This window comes from Coniophora puteana, assembly GCF_000271625.1.
Source record: "Coniophora puteana RWD-64-598 SS2 unplaced genomic scaffold CONPUscaffold_1, whole genome shotgun sequence".
Taxonomy (NCBI): Eukaryota; Fungi; Basidiomycota; class Agaricomycetes; order Boletales; family Coniophoraceae; genus Coniophora; species Coniophora puteana.
Window position 1 is genome coordinate 1,242,274 of NW_006913053.1, and position 21,994 is coordinate 1,264,267.

General features: G+C 44.9%; 5 protein-coding genes across 5 annotated transcripts; 3 read left to right on the forward strand and 2 right to left on the reverse strand.

Moving 5' to 3' along the window:
* Positions 1-1,445: 1,445 nt before the first annotated feature.
* Positions 1,446-1,921, reverse strand: CONPUDRAFT_148386 (uncharacterized protein; the record flags this gene model as incomplete). The annotated part of the gene is made up of 3 exons (XM_007764969.1): positions 1,446-1,633; positions 1,691-1,801; positions 1,855-1,921. 3 exons carry the CDS (start codon positions 1,919-1,921, stop codon positions 1,446-1,448), a joined length of 366 nt encoding a protein of 121 aa, XP_007763159.1.
* A 420-nt stretch (positions 1,922-2,341) lies between these two features.
* CONPUDRAFT_68843 (uncharacterized protein) lies at positions 2,342-5,848 on the forward strand (the record flags this gene model as incomplete). Its single annotated transcript, XM_007764478.1, is given in 13 exon segments — positions 2,342-2,369; positions 2,389-2,540; positions 2,571-2,775; positions 2,875-3,298; positions 3,351-3,430; positions 3,461-3,813; positions 3,926-3,943; positions 4,158-4,254; positions 4,360-4,368; positions 4,423-4,616; positions 4,667-4,865; positions 5,077-5,292; positions 5,547-5,848. 13 exon segments carry the CDS (start codon positions 2,342-2,344, stop codon positions 5,846-5,848), a joined length of 2,277 nt encoding a protein of 758 aa, XP_007762668.1.
* Positions 5,849-7,978: 2,130 nt separating this feature from the next.
* Positions 7,979-8,197, forward strand: CONPUDRAFT_44048 (uncharacterized protein; the record flags this gene model as incomplete). The annotated part of the gene is made up of 1 exon (XM_007764230.1): positions 7,979-8,197. A coding segment is annotated over one exon (219 nt), but the record flags the coding sequence as incomplete, so codon positions are not given.
* A 648-nt stretch (positions 8,198-8,845) lies between these two features.
* CONPUDRAFT_68844 (uncharacterized protein) lies at positions 8,846-9,416 on the forward strand (the record flags this gene model as incomplete). Its single annotated transcript, XM_007764479.1, has 2 exons — positions 8,846-9,222; positions 9,359-9,416. 2 exons carry the CDS (start codon positions 8,846-8,848, stop codon positions 9,414-9,416), a joined length of 435 nt encoding a protein of 144 aa, XP_007762669.1.
* An 11,852-nt stretch (positions 9,417-21,268) lies between these two features.
* On the reverse strand, positions 21,269-21,723 carry CONPUDRAFT_148389 (uncharacterized protein; the record flags this gene model as incomplete). Its single annotated transcript, XM_007764970.1, has 2 exons — positions 21,269-21,408; positions 21,480-21,723. The coding sequence occupies 2 exons, from the start codon at positions 21,721-21,723 to the stop codon at positions 21,269-21,271; spliced, it is 384 nt and encodes a 127-aa protein (XP_007763160.1).
* Between the last annotated feature and the right edge of the window lie 271 nt (positions 21,724-21,994).

The following is a 21,994-nucleotide window of genomic DNA, read 5'->3' on the forward strand; positions in this document are numbered from 1 at the left end:
GAGTATTGTAGCTAAAATAACCGGAGCATTGTAGCTACAATAACCGGAGCAGGATGGCTTCAATAACCGGAGTGTTGTAGCCACAATGGCCAGAGCATTATACCTGGAGCATTGTGGCTAAAATAACCAGAGCATTATGCCTGCAATGGCCAGAGCATTGTATTTGTACCTGCAATACTCGGATCATTATACCTCCAATAACCGGAGCACTGTAGCTGCAATAACCGGAGCATTATAGCTAAAAACACTGGACTATGATTGACATTCTAAATGCACAAGGCAGGCGGCCGCCCTGACACACACCTGGGGTATGGGCCGGAGCATCCCCTACCAGTCACCCAACCCCTACAGTGAGGCGGCCGCCAGGACATGGTCGGTCAACCGCTGGTCACCGCTGCCCTGACATCCTCGGGGTTTTGACCCATCCACTGACCGGACATCCTCGAAGGCCTGGCCTGCATATCCTGTGCCTGGGGTATGCTTCCCTCCTTTACCATCCAAAAAAACTTATGTATCAGGCATCTCAAGGAGCTCTCACCTTCCCTGGCTGGGTAACTGGTGCTGCAGGTTGCAATTGCGCTGACTCTTGACTTTCTCTGACAGGACAACAAGGACATGATGCATTTCTTGGCGGTAAAACTGTTTATCTGGGCTCCAATGATAAGAAATGAGCCAACTGTTTTCAATAGCAAATGTGGCTGGGCACCCCTCCAAGCGTGCATTGAGTTCTGAGTGGGGGAGCAGTTGCTCGACTGCGCAGATGCGACGTGGGCGTCCTAGGCTTCAAAAGGTTTCTGGGGATGAATGCCATCACTTGATTTTTTCATGGTTTCCTTTGACTTTGGGGTTATTGTGGTTACATGAACATCACAATCACATTCGATGTACCATCGTCAGGTAGGCCAGATGCATGATACCTACATGTCCAGCATCTCCGCATTTTCAATGTAGTATGTAGTCGCCTGTGGTCATGGGACGTGGTTGGCACCTTTGCGGAGACGTGTGAGAGGGGCAAGAAAAATGTGATGCTTCAAGTCGAGGTTTCCCCACACCAAGAAGTTGGAACAATGCGAGGTTTGTAATTTTGTTGGTCCTATTTGGCCTTGTTCGGAGCCCAGAACAACCCGGGTTTGTCCTGAAATTGTCAAGGGCAGCTGTGGTGGCTCAACTTGATGGTTACGTCCAACGCTACATGCCGGAAGCTGGGGCACAAAGCCTGGCAAAGTATCTGGGGCTAGTCTGCTCCTATTATTCTACCCAGCACATTGATGTGGGTATTGGATTATGAAGTTATTCAGAAGGAAAGTTATTGGCAAGCAAAGGAAGCAGCTATTGCTGCCTCAATTACAGGGTTTACATCAGGTGCAGCACTTATACTACAAGATAGGAATGGGAAAAGCGGCCACCAAGTATATATCTCAGCCTGATGTTTAGATACAGGCAAATTAGCCAAATTGATAGAAGGGAACATTTCCTGTGTTTTGGCTCTTGGCGATGCTCTGCGGAGCTGCCTGAATACCCTGGAGGGATGTTGCCTCCACCAACTCCTTGGGGACAAGTGTCTTGGTACCATCCATGTCGTGGCGGGGGAGCTTATTGCTGCTCAAACCGGATTGGCCCTCACTGGGTGAACCTGATTTAACTTATAAGGTGCAGCTCCATTTCATATTTTTGAAATAAGGATGCATACAGGAGTGGCTGATATCATTGGAGGAGGTAGGAAAAAGCCCTGCGTGGTCTGCCGTGTGCTTGTCCAGTTTATCTTCTGAGGGAGGCAAGGGGGTGGTGGAATAATGGGGCTCTGGGGAAGTACGTCAGAAATCATCACAGTTTGAAAGTCAGGAATATGATTACCTGTTGCACTTTGCTCAAGTACACTGCCATGTGGGAACTTGAGTTGGTCGCAAAGCCTCAGGTACATTGGATTGCCAGGATGAAGAGGTCGATAGCCACAACTTCAGGACTGAGGCTGTCAATGACGAGGAAGGCGAGGCGCAGCAAGAGATTGAAGTGGACATTGGGGAATTTTTCAATAGCATGTGTTTGAACAATTAGCTACACATATATTATATTTGAATGGACATCATGAACTGCCTTTGACAAAAATGCGTGCACGATATCAAATCAATTGAAACTGCTCTCATCCGAAGAGTTTGGATGGACACACTAGTACCATTGACTTAGAACTATTTGAGCATATATCTTGCCCTGCTCGAACAACACATTTCCCTTCAACATAAATAGTTTGTAGCATATGTACATGATTGCATAAATATGTGTGTAAAGTCCTGCAGTTGTTAGCAAGTGGATATGTCTGTGTTACTTAGAACAGTGACTGCACATGTGTGAGCTACATGAGGTAGACACATGTGCGTTCATGTTGTGCAGCCGCAACTGGGTTTGACAAGTCAAGATCATCTGCAGTTGAGCCACGTCTGCAGTGTTACACACCATCCCAACCCTCATCATCTGTGACACCTTGGCACAATACACCATTCCACCTTGACCCGACTGTTGACGGTCTTCAAGCCATGAAATATGTAATTATCCAGCCCTCTCCCTTTATGCAGATTGACATCATCAGCATATGCTGGGATACTACCCTCCTTGCCCTTATGTGTTTTGATCTACACAATGACGGACATCACCTCAAAGACAACCCTGCATTCCACCCGCTTACTCTTGTTCATTACAGTCTTGGATTGTCAAGACCCACCAGAACCACTCAGGAGGAACGGAGAGCCTATTTTGATGTGAGGACAGACCATGTGGAGAGTATTCAACACCTCATTCATGATCTTGTACATCCTCTCTAACTCTCACTCTCCTTTGACCGTAACACTTTGTAGATCACTGCATCAGACTGACTCACAGGCAGTGTCTCCCTCTTCTTGCATCACCCTGGCACAGTCAATCAGAAGAAGGGTATTGAGCCCAAGCACTTGCAAGCATCCTCCTACCTCAACCCTTGCTTTCTCGCACTGCACCCCGAGACCCATATTACCATTGCCAAGATTGCACAAACATTCATCAAGAAGGTTGCTTGTGTCAACGCTGAAGACTTTCGCAACCTGTGCACGCAGCAGTGTTGGCCGTATGGGGGCTTCAGCAATGAATCAAGTACTATCAACTTCTCTTCCCTTCCCATCATCTCCAAACCTACTAGTAGGCCCAGCACCCAGTTCATGTTCCAAGGTCATCCTCATGGACAACTAGCTAACATTGTCTCCTACGGCACCAAGAAACCTCCTCCAGTCACCTTTCTTCTTGATATTGATGGCACCAGTGACACCTACTGGTACGCTTGCAGCTTCACCGGGCCCTCTTCATCTTCTCAGTTCTACCTGCAGCCTCATTTCCCTCATTCACGTCATTCAGCTTCCACCTTCAGCAGGAGGACATGCAAAATCTCGTTCTGGCACTGAGGCCTGTGAGTCCCCTGTTTTCCAAGATTGCACAGATAAACTTGTTGGCAAGCTGAAGTCCGGGCCGTGCTTTGGTGATGTCAATCCCCAGTCTCAGGGTAGTAATCTACGTGTACATTTTATACTAGCTCCATCTTTGTTGGCTCCCTCGGTTTTGTTGTCACCCCCCAAGTCTAGTGAGCCAAACTCCAGTGCACAGGCTTGCCAGTTCACCACCAATCAACACTCTGTCATACTGCCCTTCGGTCTTTACGCAGAAGCAACCCTGGATGAACTATTGCTACTGGACAGCATGCACAATGTCTGCACCGACTTGTTGAAGGACTATATGCCATCTAAATGGCAGTCAGTTCTCCAAAAGGTTTTTCCAAATATGCTGTCTGACTCAGTGGGTAGGGTGGTTAAGGCAATGTTTTATGATACTTGACTCATTGTTGATCTAAATGATCTGGATAATCTGGATAATCTGAACTCCTCCTCAGCTGATGAATAAATTTTAGCTATTCACTGTCGCTACTGTATGTGTACCATGGTTTTTACACCACATGTATCGGTCTTGAGGCTTCATGCACTTAAGTAATCTATCGTGGTTGGTGTTGAGCCCTGTCCTGTGCGTCCAGCTCAGCCATGCCTAAATTGTTCCGAAGTCACATACACCGCATATGGGGGTGTACTCGTGGCCCATGTCCGGTGTTGTCTTCTGAAGCCAAACAAGTTTGCCGTGCTCAACAGTGCTTGAAGAAGAATGCTGAAGACAACGACATCAACAACCTTGTGGACTACATTGACAAGCAGATTGTTGCTCTTGCCATCAAGTACAAGAAGATGTGTGCCTAATTTCGAGGACAGCTTTACCAGGAAGCCACGATGCAATGCCGCTGCAACCAGAAAACAATTCTGTGGTTGGCATTATTTTTCTTTTGCGCTCTATTAGACAACCATGGTAAGTTTGACACTTCTCGGTCACCGCTATCTAACTAACATGCTGAGGTTACAGGCAAGACCTTCCACAACTGCGCAAACTTAACAGACCTGGCAGGAGGGAACACCACATACACCCAGCTCACCAAAGATGAGTGCTCTGTCCTTTTTGACAAGGCCAAGGTCCAGGCCATCAAGAGGGCACCCATCCTCACTCCTCAGGCACAGTTGGCAGAGATCTCATTGAGCTTTTTGTCTGTTGCTTGCGAAGTATGTATCAATCTTTCTTCTTATTGTCTCTTTGCTCACTTCCTATGTAGCTGGATGCCCTCACTGCCTGCCACAAGGTCCATGCCCTCGTGGTACTTACACGCAGTTCTCTCAAATTCCCCATGGCACCCAAGGTCTACACAGCTACCAGGGCAGTGAAGCAGTACTTCCGGGTGAACTTTTGGTCCAACCTCAACGAGTTTGCCAGCAGGATGAAAGGCAACATGATTGCCAAGATCTGGTCCAATTGTAAATCCTTAACCCTCTATCCGAAACACAAAACACTTTTTACTTATTTTTGTCAAGATGAAAAATGCAAGCATGACAACAGGAAGGTAATGGTGTAGATGGAAATTTGGATGGGTTTAAATGAGGCACTGGGTAAGTTGTTGTGTTGTTATTCACACCTTCTGCTGTCACTAACAGTTCTATCTAGTTGATGCCACCAACAACCATTAAGCTACAATGGAATATATGCGCCACGAAGCCAACATTGTCTGCCGGTACAATGTCAAACTCATTGGCTGGGAGAATGAGCTATGGGTCAACCCGAGCTACTTGAAGGGCAGGCTCATTGCCTTGGAAAAGCTAGCTGACACCATCACGGACAAGAGGTGTTGGTTTGTGAAGATCACCCCCGAGGAAGTCGAGGAACAATGCGCGCATGTAGAGGGAGGTGAGGCTCTTACTCCCAACTTCAAGCCGCCCTTGTCCCCGGAACCTAAGCCCTCTACCTCTTATCCCAACCCCTCCAGCACCTCTGAGGTTGCTGTGGACCCATCCTCCCTCCCCGAGCCCACATCATCCACACCAGATGACACCCAGTCCTCAGTACTGACTCCACCCAAGGTACTCATACCTGATGTTGTAGCAAACATCTTTTCCTGCATCTATGGGCATCCTCTGCTTTGATGTGTTCATTGTCTCCAGCGCTGGCTCCTGCTGCACTGTTTTTACCATCCAACCAAGCCGTCAATGTGCCAGCAGACGCAACTTCTCGGTTGGGGACCCAGCCCCCAGATACAGTTGCCAAGCCCGACAATGCCACCTCTGAGATCTCAGCCTTTGGCAGCATGCCTGCACCTGCCCGCAAGCAACACAAGGACACCAAGTCTGTGCACGCCCCCAAAGCGAAGCGCTCGAAGGCCAATGCCAGCGACAAGCCTACGAAGCTGAGAAAGCCACATGCAAAGAAGCAGTCAGAGATGGTCCCCCCAGAGGCAGATGCCTAATTGTTAGTCTACAAGTTCATGTATATCACTGAACTCTCACTCTGTACTGTACAAATGGCATGGATTCTGAAGCACTATGATAGAATGACCCTCAACATTGTCTTCAACAACAACGACAAAGGTTTTTGGAGTTGTTGTACTTGCTGTGCCTAATTTCAGGCCAGATAGCCAAGTGAGCCAATAGGAAATTCATCAAAAAGGGTTCTAGAAGGTTTTAGCATCCATACCTGACATTAACACCAGTGGGGGAAAGTTATTTTGGCTCCAATACCTAAGCAAGCTAATAGAAACAGTTCTGCTGTATCCAAGATTCTGGAAGTTCTTGACCAAGTCTTGGCAGCCTCTTCAGGCTGAAGGAAAGGCCTCAGGTTCTTTATTTCAATTTAATACCAGGCACAGTGGTGGCTTTTCTTAGAACATATTCTATTGTAGATGTAGAGATTAATATTAAAAAAAGTAGGTATGTGTAATACAAGGAATGTGGGCGTTGAGAGCATTGGGGATGGCGGTGGCGGCATTGAGCAAGAGGAAGGAAAAGGGGTAGAGTAAGGGAGGAGGGAGGGAGGAGGAAGGAGTGAGGGCGGACGTAAGAGTTTGGGAGTGGACATAAAGATGGACTAAGCGGTAACGTGTCTGCAGCACCGTGCCAAAGTGTCTGCGCTGAATTCACACAGAGTTCCGTGTGGAATTCCACATGGGGCTCCATGTGGGGTGGCAGTGATCTGTCCTAATTGAGCAATAATATCCTCCGCGTGTGCCCACCCTCAGCCTAGAAAGTAAAGCACGCATAGAAAGTAGGAAACCTCACCTATAACTAGAATGTATTGTATTGCAAGCCTTATTTTAAGTAATGTTTGTGAAAATGCAATCTAATTAAGTGGAATAATGGGTGAGACACCATCATTGTTGTGGAGAATGGCAACAGGAGGGTATTGGGAAGTGGTGGCACGGATTGGGAGAGTGGGAGAGTGGGAGAATGCATGGGAGCAGACCAGAACGAGGGAGCGGGCTTTGCCGGTATTGCAATGCAGGAAAGTGCTGATGTGGTCTATGACTCACTTCATATGGCAGGGGAAAGGGGCTGGGGAAGCCATTTTTGACTAAGTCAAGGAGTATTTCACCCAGGCTGCTGGTTGAGACCATTGGTTGGTGTTTTAAAGTGTAAAGGAACTATATTAACTGTCCAGACGCCGTGGGAGTGGACAGTTGATGGACTGAATTAGTGTGGGAACGATAGGTGCAAAAGCCTGGAAGGTAAGTGTACATTCAACTACATGAATAAGCAAACTTATGGCCAGATTTGGGTGTGCCTTCAGCAATGTGCAATTGTTTCTGAAGTGATTGCATTCAAAGCTTCCTTGGTGAATATCATGGCATCAGACAGGTTGATGGTGTAGACTTTTCCATTTCTTGCAGAGCATGGGGCCAGAAACTGTTTCATTTTTAGTCTCTATCTGTTGCACCCACTCATACAGTGCATGCTCCACCGCGGGAGCTTTGACAACCTGGTCCTTCTTCATTAAAAGGCCAGTTGGAGTTGCATGAGCACAGGAAAATGTTCCCTGATCAAACTTGAGTGCCCCTGTTTTGAGTGACCAAAAATGATTAGCAATGGCTGTTTGACTCATTAAATATCTGTAAGAATCCCGGTATTTGAAGACATAGAGTCATTGTTCAGTTGTCAGGTTGTTCCACTTTGGGCAAGAATTGGAGGAATTGTCCATTGTCTTGACACATTTGGAAGGTTGAGCCTGATTCTCAGGCAACTCAGGCCCATGCTTGTAGCTAGTCATGCAAGGAATTGATGATGACTGCTTCTTTGGTTAAGAAGCAGCTTAAATACACATTTTTGAGCCCAAATGGGCAATGCTGAGCAGTGCTTGGCAATGCCAGGATCACAAGAATTATGCTGTTGTACTGCTACAGTGTGGCTATGATTGGCTATGATCAATCCCATAATGCATAATTTTGCTGGCAGGGCTATGTATAACTGATTATGCAGTATACTGCATAATTGGCTGGCAATAGCTTGGGACCAGCCAAAATCCTATGCATAATGATGATTATGCATTATGTGGCTATGCATTTTCAGCATGTCAACTGTACCAACAACTTGAACAGTGTCCCTGATGCTCTGAGGGTCATTACAGCAATCAAGGTCAGCCTCACTATAGCTTCCAGTATATCCTCCTCATTCTTTGGCTATTCAGCCTTTTTCTTAATCCTGAGCCAATTCAGAAGATGCACTATCAGTGCAGTTACAACACTTGCACTTCTGGAGTTGCTGATGTTTTTAATGGAGAGCACTACTGTGGCCTCCTGAGCCAGCATGTGCAGGTGGGTGCATAGCAGCTTGGTCATTGCTTCTTTGACCAGGCTAGTCAACTGATGGTGTAGGTCCATTCAAAAGCTGAAAGAAGATTTGCTGGCCATTGCTTGTTTTTAACCTTAATCTCTCCCCTGAACTCTGCTTCCATCTTATGCACATTCTTTGCCTTGGTGTCACACTAGGTCCTAAAGAGCCTTGGGATTTTAAATCATGCTTCCCTTCTTCACCAAACTCAAGACCTTGATGTGTGGTGTTCCCACCTTTCACCAAGAGCCTTTATTCTGCTTCCTCCTACATGCTTTTCTTCTCTATATCTTTGGCAACATGCAGGCAATTTCCAAATTTGTGTAGATGAAGGGTGTCAATGGCTTTTCACCCTGCCGCATGTGTCATATTCATGGGATTGCAGTTCCTAATTGTTCATCTCCGCTCTACACTCCACTCTTCCACAGTAACAGAGACTCATATGATTCCAGTAATCTTCCTCTGCACTCCCATTCTGAATTTATGCAACAAGCTCAGGATGTCATCTCTGCACCTACACCTGCCAGATCTGGTAAACTTGCTTGGGAATCTGGTATCAATGATGTTCCTCTTCTGGCAACTATTTCCAGTGTCTCTGTTTCCAAAATTTTCCCTTTGACTTTATGTATTTCATATCCAACATTATGACTACAGTTGTGGCTCACTGGACTGGGGTGTTCAAAGACCTTGGTGGTGAAAGCGAGGCTTACTTTGTCTCTATGGAAGAATGTGGCAAAATTAAACAGGCCTGCAAAACTTCTGGTGACACTATTCCATCTGCCTTTGGGTCACGTGTACCAGATGCTGCAAGTGAGCAGTGGCAATTCAAGATGGAGAACTGGTTCACTTTTCTTACTTTCCTCACACTGCCCTTGCTCCATGGCCAACTTACATCTCCCTACTACAAGTACTTCCTCAAATTTGTCAACATTTTCAACTTATGCCTCAGCTATGTCTTGTACCGTGACAATATTGAGGGGCTTAGAAAAAGATGTGCTAATTGGATCAAAGATTATGAAAGGTGAGTAACTACTGTTTCCCAATAATATAATTGCTTATAGTATCTGCAGACTTTATGTCTGCCACAACATGACTCATGCTTCAGCCTGCACACTGCCCATTCATTCCCTTCTTCATGTTCCTGATAATCTACACAGAACTGGACCCTCTGGCGCTATTGGAACTTTCCAACAGAGCACTTCCGTGGTGTTATAGTCTAATTCATCCAGAGTTGCAAGTAGTTTTTCACCAGCATAGCTCACCATCTTTGTGATATAGTGCAACTCAATCAGATTAAATTGATGTATGGCCTAGCTGATGAGCTGAATCTTAGTCCAGATCATGAAGTTGTAGTGTCCAGTGATTGCTTTGCTGACTGTGAGGTTCAGATCTTTGTTCCATGAGTAATTATCTAATGTTCTTTCAGATCCCAGCATTGCACTAGTGTCGCCATGAGAGTGCTCTTTTGAGCCTCACAAGTCTATCAGAAAGCAAATTGCAGCTTTTTTTTGGTAACAAACTATGCTGACAGACAACAAGTGAATGCCCTTATGTTTTTGTTCCATTGTCTTTGGTGCACTATGGCCACTATGGCAAAGTCAAGTTTTTTGATGGTGGAGATACAATTCAGTGTCTTGGCCTACAAGAAGATGTGTGAATCACGTCATGATGCAAGCTTTGTGAAAATGGGCTTTCCTTTCTTAATTTCATTTAACTTCCTAATCTATTATGGCATAGTATGTGCTACATGTTGGCCACTTTTCCCATTGCACAAATCAGACTGAGGAAATGCAAGAGGCTGTATTTTATGACCAAGTTCAGTTTTACCTTGTTTTTGACTTACCTGACAACTTTTCTTTCAAGCAATCTCAGCAGAAGGAGGATGGGCCCCAAGGGTAAAAACTGATCCTTGCACTAATTTCTCTAGTTAAATTAGAAGGGTCTTCAGTATACTGGCCTGCCTATCACCAGTTCAAGTCTCCAGAAGTTGTGATGTTCACAACTATTGCTGGATTAGTTGGCAGGGTTCGGGATGAGGAGAAGTTTTGTTGGATAATAATTAGCAAGCCATGTGTCATAAGGCTTGCAGATAGTGCAACATATGGGGTGTAGTAATAGTTTTGGAGGGGAACTCTACTAGTGTTGATGGGCATTAAAATTCATAGGTTAATACAATGATTTTAGCTAGGAAATTTATGTGTCTATAATCAGTGCTGGTGAGTGATAATAATTTTGTGGTTTCAGTTAGCAGTACATAATTTTGTATACCTGGTTGTGTACCTGACTCCGGTACCATGTCAAAGGCACATGATTAAACAAAATCAGATGCTATGTACCTTGTGCATACTTGAGAAATAGGTACATATGTTTTTGCAGTGTGATGACTCAGGGCAACATTGGAAGAGGGCAAGTCTGCAATGTTTGCTACACTGGATCACATCTAATCTATCTCTCTTGATCACCAATGCATACTCTTTGTAAACAAGCATCTAGAGGACAGCAGCACTTTTCCAGACTACAATATTCAGAAAGAGCCTGTCTTTCATCTCACCCTCCATTTCTGTAGTGCTGCACAAGACTTTCACTGACAAGACCATCAGTGTGTTACAGTTTGCTGTATTACCCCATTTTTTCCATTTCTTTTTCATAGATATTCCCCTATTTCCACCCTGTCATGTAATACATTGCTTCACCCCTGTTTTGGCTCTACCCATTCTTGCTACACAGCCACATTACAGCCATACCACCTCCATTGTTCCCTTCCTTAGAACATCTTGTTATAGTCTCTCATTTCTAAATACTCTCCATTGTTCTCCTTTTTGGAACATTCCATTATATTTTCCTGTTTACATCTGCTATACATTGTTTGAACTGTTTACCAGAGATTTTCCAATGAACCACCATTGTTTTCCACCCTCAGATGCCCCTCATTGTTCTCCATATTTGTACTATATACAAACCATCACCAAACAACCTCCTTTACAATATTCATCTCTTAATCCATAGCTTGCCATTGTTCTCCCAATATGTACCAGCATCCTCCAGTAGTATATATAATACTAGGAGTCTGCCTGCAATCCCTATTCTACTCTTATAAGGAATACACCTAGTGTTCTTTGCTCTACACAACTCAGACTCTGCTTGCTGCCTGCTACAATCCTCTTGAGGCCAGTTTGCAGACTTGTATGCTCAGAGGACCCTTTTCTTGACAACCATGTACCATAGCACATGATTATTCTTGTCTAGTTGCATCTGCAGCCATAACACAGTATGGAGATGGAGTTTTCAAACAGTATTAATAATGTTGAGGCAAAAATTCAGAACAAGACCATGTAAATCTCTTTGCTTTGTAGAGTGGCTTTCAACCTGACATTAGCCCTATTATCCCTTCAAATTAGCAGTACCTTATATTGGCTGTGCAACTGCCTGAAAACAACCATGTCTACCTTGTGTGACCTTCTTGAAGCTTTATGCCTAACATTCTTACAACCCCTGCTTTAATCCTCCTTTATCCTCCTCCTTTTGGCTTCAGTACCAACTGCAATCAGATGACTTTATGTTTGTATGGATATGCAAGTAGTTGTGTGTATTTTAATTGAGAATGAGCTAGTTGGTAAAAAGAGCACAATGTCAACAGGCCAAACCAGATATAATATTATAATCAATGTACTAAGTATGGAAAATGAACTAGAAATACCTATGGAAATGAGATAAAGGTTTTATCTATTGCATAAACTAGGATAAATTGTTGGATTTCAGTCATAATAAGACCATTCATGGAGCTTTCATATTCAAAAAAAAACTATGGTACCATAATGACCCATTATGCCAAGCAACTGTAAATGTCTATATTCTATGATACTAAATGTGCACAACTCATCAAGATACCCGCTGAGATTATACATACACCTCTTTTTAAGGAATAGCTCCAACAGGTTGCTACTATTGCCAACATATCCATAGTTGCCAGGGTAATAGCCATCATCAGTGCTACCATGAGAACAATAGTCACCAGGTGGCACATGTAGAAATGGAGCTGCATTGGTACTAAGGACCCATGAGGCTGGGAGCATTGGGCTGTGTCTCCCTACAGTACTTGCTCAGGTGGCAAAGCAAATACATGTCATTATGAATTCCAGCCTTGAAGGAATGGTATATTGTGTAAAATCTGCTACAATTCAATACAAATGCTTGCAATACTTTGCATCTGCACTAACCTTCTGAATGACAAGGCTCACATTCTGCCTATTCTGTTCCTCAAAACAAATTGTACTATTAAAGTAAGCAGAAAACCCCTTAGTTATAACCTGCAGAAACATGAGACAGGAGTCAAATAAGTGCACACAATAAAAGTAAACAACATACCCTGGTTTTCAGTGATTTGCAATAGTAATGAGACTTTCCTAAAATAAAAAAAGTCTGAGTGCATATTGCATCAAGTAGCTTTCAACATCCGATGCAGTGCTGCCTGTGATGTGCAAGTCAAACACACCAAGTAGCCCTTAACTCCTTCATCATAGTAATGTATTCATGTTTGCTAATATACTGCTCCACCACAACCCAAGTGGACTTGACAAATACAATATATTTCTAACCACATGTCCCCAAATTGCATACTTGAGTTCACTAGCAACTCCTTAAGACAAAGAACTGAGTGCATTCAATAATGGCCAAGGAGTCCAGTTCACCATCTCATTCACACCATGCAAAGGCCAAAACAAGCAAGAACATTATCTACATTCACAAAGAGAACATTTTTTTCAGTTTCATTGGCTTTGCTCTTGGCCACTTCTTTTACAATAACATAGAAGCTGAATTCAACAGAGAGGGTGTGCTATTCAAAACTCCTCTAGATTATGGTCTACACCATCCCATGTACACAGTTCCAAGATATTTAACTCAACTCCAAGGCCAACTTTGCTGAGTTGATAGTGAACATGGCTAAGCATGAGAAGGCAGATGTCAGCATGGTGATCAAGGAGACAGGGGTACACCCCATTAGTCATTTAAGTCACCAGTGCACTAACTCCTTGTAGCTTATAGCAGGCAAGGACACACAGGGAGAGGAAGAAGAGGAGCCCAAGCAGCTGGAGCCAGCAGCCAAAAAGTGAAAGGTGAGTGACCAGGTCAATGTATATATTCACATTTCACCATATATATGCTGCTAGGGGATGTCTGATGAAGAAGTGTGCCAACATGAACTAATCCTGAAGCTAACAAACATCTACCAGTGCGAGGATTGCTCATGTACTTGGCATATTTGCTGAGTGATAAGTTGAGCAGTACACATGTTCATCTGACACATCAGCACTTGTGAGCATGGACTGCCACAATTGTGTGTTGTTTACTCTACTACTCACATTCTTCCCATTTCTATCACAGGACTCTGACCCTGAGGGGAAGTAGTGTACCTTAGAGATTATTTTATCAACAGCATACCCCAAAAAGGATGAAGATGTCTGGATCGAGAGCAAATCTGATCTGAAAAGGATCTCATTAAGGAAACAGACAAAAGGCCAAACAAAAGCGGGCAGAAATATTGAAGATATGAGTAATCTTGTTATCCTATCATTTTTTTAAACTCCTGTTCTTCTGGGGTTATTGTTTCTGTGATCAGCCACTTGCCGTTGACAATATGTACACCCAAAGAGTTTGAAATAATCCTTGGCATGGTCTTTGAAGGGAAGCCAGTTGGTCCCCCTGGAAATTAGTTGGTCCCTTTGGAAAGTTTGCAGAGTTTGTTGTTACCAGTCATGTTGGCTGGTTTGCTGTGTTAATCATAATTGTGTGTGTGGAGTTATCTTTGGGAATGATGACAGTTTCTTGGTGTGGCACATTGACAGTGGCTGTGCCAGCAAAGTTGGGAGTAGCTAGCAGGATAGGGTTGCTGTCCAGATTGGGGTTGGCCATGTTCAGGGATACTGTGCAAGATGGATATAGGGAGGTGAGGCATGAGAGTGGGTTGTTGTACCCAAGATGCAAGTTTGTTGGCATATACAAGGATGAGGGTTTAGAAATGTGTGAGGCTCATAACCACTTAGGTTAAGGGAGTCACACAGTGAATGAGAGTAGTGCAAGCTGAGTATTCCTTGCTCAAGTCTGACTATTATTTATAATACTAGTCTGTAGGGGCTATAAGCCCCCTCTGTACTTGGATTACTCATAATAACTTTATGGGCATGGTTTGTGCTTTGTTTCAGGTGTAGTTCCTTCCAACTACTAAATTCACTACTACAGGAGTAGTCACAGTCATTACACTGTGGGGAGCACATGACAATGCACATGACACCAAGACTGATGTCATCTTATTCTCACCTTACCTTATTCAATATCAGCTCAAGCAAATCTGTGTTTTGCCAAGTATGCAGCATCTCCAGGAACAGACCCACAAAGCTTGGCAGAAGGGTTAAACAACTTTGAGTTTAGAGGACAATGCCTCAGGCTAGCGCTACCGTTGCCGCTATTTCCTTCCCTCCTGTGCATGCCCCTCCTTTTTTGTTGTTGTGGATCCTTGCACAGGTGGTATGTGGCTCAAGCTCTCAATTGTCTACCCTCATTTATGTCAGCTTTAACAGTGAATGTCAACTCACCCTTGCCCAGCCAGGCTCTGTCTATTGGACACTTCCGGTGCACAGTGGCTCTCGTACGGGTATGACAGCAGGCAACGGCCACCCCATTGCCTGCGCACACGCGGGAGGTCACAACCCATACAGCTACTGCCCTCCAGGTGTAGGTTGACGACCTGCTAGCCCGCCTGGTCATACTCAACGGCTCAATAGGCCCGAGTCTACATTTGCACCCCCAACACCCAGTGGAACTGCTTGCACCGCCTGCATCCACTACTGCAGCTCAGGTTATCTGTTCTCAATTATCCTGGAAGCTCAGTCCGCAAGTGCACTCCTGTGCCAGCACTTGAGAGCCCACCAGCTCCATGTTTGTATCCCAAGCCCAGGTGATGCTGTCTCCAGCGGCGGCTACAAAAGGCCTGGTAGGTTATCCAGCCTGTGTGAGTATCTATTTAGTTTCTGCTCCCCTCAAACCGCTCCCTTGTTCCCTTGTTCCCCGCACATGAGACATAGCATTCTTATTGTCCCTTCCCTTCACGCACTGCACCCTGCTATTATTCAACACTGAAGCAGTAGAAGCCAAGTTCAATGCTCTCATTTACAAGCTTGAAAGTTCAACACTTCAGTCTGCTATGCGCAAATTTGTCTTGTGTGGCAACTTCGTAGGGCATGGGCAGACAATTGGGCTACTGCGTGTGTCAAATCCTATATCTACACTTACCAAACTAACACATCTATTTCTTCCCACATTGCCTGCACAGACAGTTGCGTCAATGGTTTGTCCCTGGGATTTCAGGTACATCTGCACTCTAGCACTCTGTTACAGTAGTAGCATGCACATATGTTCATAGATAATCAACATATCCAATTTGACTGAGTTTTGTGTGTATGTGGGGTTTTGCCTTTGTTTTTCAAGCACAACATTTCTGTCTCAATGAGTCCAGACTCTGACAAACCCACCTGTTCAATGCTGGATAGTATTCTGATAGAAGGGATTGAATGTTCTGTTTGATGCTGTTTGTGTCTGATCATGTACACTGTACAGCTGTCAGATCAATCAACAATCACACATATGGACTACATGCACCGGCACCTATCTTATAATTTACTTTGGTGTTGCACCATTATTGCACCAATCACCCATCATTATTGGGTGCTATCTATGGTGTTTTCATACCCCAATTTGTTTTTGAAGGATAGCCAGCCAAACATTGTGCAAGATGTGAGCCAATTATTCACACACTGGCAGTTTGAATTTATGTTTGCATTTCCGCATTGACAAATTCAAGACAGATATCATGGATAGCACTTGGAATGTAACAGATCTACTTAGTTGTGTTGGTATGTATTTTACGTAGCCAGGCCCAAACCTCTTTTGCATCTCTTTCACCATAATATATCAGAGGGTGAGCAAAATTCACTAGGGTTAACCTCGAGTTCATCAAAACAATTGATTATAATTATTCTAACATCAAACAGTAAAAGCCAGAGCGCAGTGAGGCTCGTCTTGTATATTCTTACCAATTTGGTCAGTGACAACTTGTCTTCTCATGTGAAAAAGCAAGACCCACAGAACTCATCAAAGATCTTCACTTCCGCAGAAATGTGGAAACTCACTGATACATTCAAGATCAAATCAGGACAACATGTTACCAAACTCTATTTATACCTGTACACTATGTGGGCTGGAGACAACAACAACATTGGCTGCCACATATTCAAATTAGAAGATCTTTGCCGGTGCATCACTGTTGCTGTGGAAACTACTGGTTGCACCATATCCAACACTGAGTTCCAAAACATTATACTCATATTGCCCCCAAACTCCTGGAAGACCTGGTCCCAGGGTTACCACAGAGTAGAAGCAGTCAATGGAAAACTCAATAGGATGACTGATGAGCTTGTAGCTCTTATTTGGGCTGAGGGTACTTGCTGCACAGAAACCAAAAGGACTCAGAAGCAGTTGTATGGGGAAGATGCCCTTTATACTTCCTCCAAGAAGGCACATTGCGGGAATGATGGGAATAGAATCCCTCAGTCACACAGTTGTCACATCTGCAAGATGAGTAACCATTCATATGCAGACTGCACTGTCAAAAACAAAATTGAATACTACCATTGTGGGTATTGTAGTCACATTGTGCATAACTGTTACATCAAAAGTGGTTATCCAAATGGTATACTAGCAGGAAACTCATGAATAAAGATAGAAAGAAGCTGGATAAGGATATCAAGGCAAAGGCTGCTGAAGGAGATTTCCATAAGAGAAAAAAAAGAAGCACAGAAGAGGCTCATTTGGTCAAAAATCCAACAGAAGCTCCAGCAGAATCTTCCTACATAGCCATAGAGCGTGAGACTGAAGTCTTAACAGAATTAGAAATCACAGACCCTGATCCTGATGTATCTATGAATAGCACTGAGGCTGACAACAAGTCAGCTGAGACTGCACCTGGACCTCACAAACACCGTAGCTACTTAGCCAGTAATTAAAAATCCGACTGCAGGCTAATTAGCATTATTTCTGTCCATCTCACTCCCCTCAGGTATCCTGTCAGTTCTTTCCCACTTTGGTGAGTCATCCTTTTCAAGAAAGTGTAGCTATTGTCAGGCACGATGGGTTGATGTGACCAATCCCTCCCCAATTCACGGCATTGCAGCACCTACATCGGCTATCCCCAATTCCAACCTCTGCCTTCTAATGATGTCAAAGTCTTTTGTCATTACAAGCTGCCCTCTGCCTTCTGCCTCTCCTGCCTTTGCTTATACTTTATTCCCACCCTCTGGTTTTGTCCTCGCTTGGCTCCCTTCTACGTCATCTCCAGGTCTTTCCATCTTCTCTTGAACCACTATCTTCTCCTCTCCCTCCCTTGTTGCCCTCCCTTGTTGTCCTCCCTTGTTGTCCTCCCTCATTGTCCTCCCTTGTTGTCCTCCCTCATTGTCCTCCCTTGTTGCTTGCTGTTGTCCACATCCCCCTCCCAGCCATCTGGCCCACTATGAGCCAGCTTGCAAGTATGTTTGCCATAGCTCAGTACCCGTGTATTTAGCTCTGCTCACCTCACTTTCAGTGCATAAGCCAGCCTTTCCACCACTCCTTCTGACCTGCTGTGGCACAACACCCTTACCTCCAACCTGGTCCACTTTGTCATGAAGGTATTGGTCTAACGCAGGCACTTCCCCACTGTTGTCAGCCTCTCATCCCTGTGCCCCCATTCAGCACACCTTGTTCTGTTGCTCCCATTGCCAAGGCATACACCTACCCCTTGGCAAGGATTAGGTCCCCGTTCCTTCCTAGTTGCTGTAAGTACTCTGATGCAATTTGTGGCTGTTGGTGCTCTGAACTGACTTTTCCATTATTTTCCTTAGTGTTGTCCACTATATCCCATCTCTGCTTTCGTTGAACATGTCCTTATGCCATTGCCCACTACCTGTGTCCCTCTATATTACAAATATGTTATGCTCCCCACCCTCCCTCCACACTTCCCGCCCTCCCTCCACACTTCCCGCCCTCCCTCTGCATTTACCACCCTCCCTCTGCATTTACCACCCTCCCTCCGTGTTTGCCACCCACCCTCTGTGTTTACCTCCCTCTTTCCACGTGTTTGCTCTATCCATCACTTGCTTACTCTTCCCCACCAATTGGCCATTTGACGTGCCATACTCCGCACAAGCCAATTGGCTGCTGTCTTACCCTTGCAATCAGTCCTTGTCGCCGCCTCCGTTTTTTTATTGTTCAAATTTGTCATCTCCATATCTCATGCACACTTCATTATAATCCCTTGAGTCTCATATAGGCCTACAGCTCTACTACATGTACTCATTCACACTCCACCTTGTAGGGCTGTTGAAAAGCCCTGAGTCATGACATATACTGTCTGATAGCTAATTATCTATTATATAGTGTAGTCTATAGCTAGTGCCTAGATAGTGATGAAATTATATAGTTATGAGAATATTCTAGACTGTGGTACTTTTACTTTTTTGTGTGCCACAATGGCAATCATCTATCCACTGGTGACCATCTGGGCCAGCCACATTGTTAATGAATTGAAAGGTCTGGACAGGGATGACAACCAGCTGTGGTACATAGTTAACAGGAGTAGAATTACATGGCTGAGAAGCAGGCAGCACAGAAACTGTAAACACCACTTCCTTGGATGCTGTGATGGTTTTGAACATGTTGGTTGGGAGAGGCTTTGTTGCAATGCTCAGATGTGAAGAATAACAATTAGGATACACAAAGCTTACCCATCTGCTCTATAGCATGATCAAATCACTTCTTCTCCCACTCCTCCCACTCCTCCTTGGACAACTTGTGGAACCTGGCAGCACCAGTCTGCCATGTGGAGAGGAAAACACGAAGCTCAGTTATAGAGCCAATACCTGATGGACTCTGGGGGGTAATGGCCAGTTCTCAACAATATCACACATATCCGTGACAGCGGCATCAAAGTGAGTGTACAGGGTTTTTGGATAGTGAACCCCGGTGACATCACCTAAGAAATTCTCAGCATGGGTTTACTGTGGAATGCCAAGCAAAAAATATGTACAGAGCTTTGTATTGATAATGGAAGCAATGTTGCGCCTAATAGCGAGGAAGGCAGCCTTGGAGTTTTTGACGAGACCTACAACAATGATTAACTAGGAACAAAAGTGACATGATAGTAACTCACCCAACAAGCCCAAGAGCGAGCACGCCTACATTTGCATTGCAAATTTCTCCACCGTTGACTTGGTGACAGTGTGGAAGTAGTCGCCAAAAGTGTTATCAGTAACATAAACAAAGGGTCGCATGCTGCGCTGAACATTGGCCCAAACAGCAACCAATAGTACCTTGACACCGGCACAAGAAGATAAGTCATCAAGCTAAATGGTGGAGTGATGGTAAGAAACAACAAATATGAAGAAGAAATGCTGCATGCACAGTCCTGGAGACTTGCTTGAGAGTTGCAGTAGCATTGCACCATGCAGCAAGAGGGATGTTGTGCTTCACGGTAGACTTGTTCACCTGGATGTCCTCAAGCTCAGTGCAGGCCTTGCATGTAGATTTAATGCACTCCTCTGTCATGCACCATGCACTCTCCCTAGTTCCTACTCCTATCCTGGTACACTCAGGCTGCACTCCCACAACACCACTACTCTCTCATCCTCGTTCCATAGCCTCCTGAGTTCTCCAGTGATCTCCAGACACCTCCGATCCACTTCCTGTATCCTACAGTCCTCCTGCAATGCACTCCATACTCCTATGGAGCTCTGAAGATACTTTCCCATGCTTCAGAGCATTGGAGCATCATCACTATAGGATCCCATCATCCTTTCCATCACACTAGGTTACGCTCCTGTCCTCTACGCACCTCCAAGGTTATCTCCCTACACCTCTGGAACGTCGGAGCTACACTGTAGCTATCTCCAGGCCATCTCCATGCAACCCTTCACTCTTGCAACCCTTCACTCTTGTCCACTAGAGCATATATGTCACATAGGTCTGACATCACTTCTTAGGCCTCCCATTATCCTCATGTCTTCATATCATATCCCCTTGCCCTAAACCTTTGTCACTACCTCATGGTATCCTTGTTGTTAGTGATGTCATTCCTTCAGCCACTTTTGTCATACTCCAGACACCCTCCAACCTACTTTGTACCTACAGTACTTACCCTTTACCCTTCCTTGATGACTTCATACTTTACTAATGGTATATAAGCCTTCCTGTACTTAGCATAGTTCTCCAGTCTGAATATTGACTATGATTACACCTCTAGTCCATTCCTCTGGCTCAATTATGCCTCCCTAATCCTTGTCTCTATTATCTTGCACTTCTATGTGTCATCTATGCTCCAGACTTCTTAGTCCTAAACTCCATGCCAGCTCCATGTCATCTCCGGGACACTTGGTTCCACCTCCAGTTACTTCTGGTCCTCTTCCATATCCTCCTGCCCTCCTCCAGTCATCTTCCGTGACTTCACTCCACTCCAATATGCTTAGCACGCACTAGGACTTGTACTCGGGACTTGCACCTCAGTGCCTTGTCACCTTGACACCTCTCCTGAATGTTCAGATCATTCCTGTTGACCTTTATGTTATTCCTCCTGACCTCCAGTTATCTCCATTCATCTCTGGACTTCTACATTCTCCTTCTGCTTTGCTACGCTCCCTACAACCTACTTTCCCACAGTCTCCAAGATCTCGTAGCTCACTCTGTAGCTTTGAGTATTTTCCCTTACATATTAGTATTCTGTAGTTACGTTACTTACAGTCTCTATGATACTTACATTCCTTCATACTTACCTTTCTCTTCTTCCAGCTTCTCCTCCAGGTCCTCCAGACCTCCTTGGTCAACCCTGACCCTGCAGAGTTATTCTCCCATGCCTCCAAAGCTTCGGAGTGTAGTGTAGATTTCTGTAGCACATTCCCTCTAATTTTGTCCTCGTCCTCCGGTTGGGATCTATTGGCACTGGTACTGTTGAAGGTGATTCTTCTTAAAAGATATCATGTAACAAAACCCTAAGCCCCATTGGGCTGGGTTTGCAAGATTCCCCTGCTAGGCACGTTTGTGACATCCTCCAGTGACAACCCATTCCAAGTGGCCCTGAGTTCCTTAGCAAACTGAGAGGCTGTCTTGTGTTTGCTGTCAGAGGCAGCACCTGTCAGAAGAAAAAAAAAAGAAAAATGGCAGACACACATCAGCATGGAATGGCAAGCTGAGCATGCAAACTTATGATCATTGAAGGACCATAGCTCCTTGCTGAGGTGAGCATTCCAGTGGTGAGCCGCTTCTTCAAACCCTTGATCCTCAATTGCTGCATGATGGCCTCGTAGAAATCCTCAACACTGTGGCTGCTGAACATGCTGTGGAGCTTGACTGCTTCCTTGAGGACAACATCTTGAGCAGCAGTGAGAGCATCAAAGTACTCCATCTTGTGAAGACAGCCTTGATTGACCTGGGTGAGCTGTTCCATTGGGGTTTTTGGGTGTCTGGGCTGTGCAAACATGCAATGGATGTGATGGACAGGCTTGTGAGAAAGCTGCTTGGCATCTCTGAGGTAGCAAGGGAGGTTCACAGCCATGGTTTGGGCAGAGGGAGAGCAAGAGGGCAAGGAAAGAGCAGAGGAAGGGGGAAAAAGCAAAAGAGATGGAGTTGATGTTACCTGGTGCTGGTGCTGGTGCTTATATACCTGGAGGGGAGCAGAATGTGAAAAACAAATGTAAGGTTGTGTTACAATATATCAT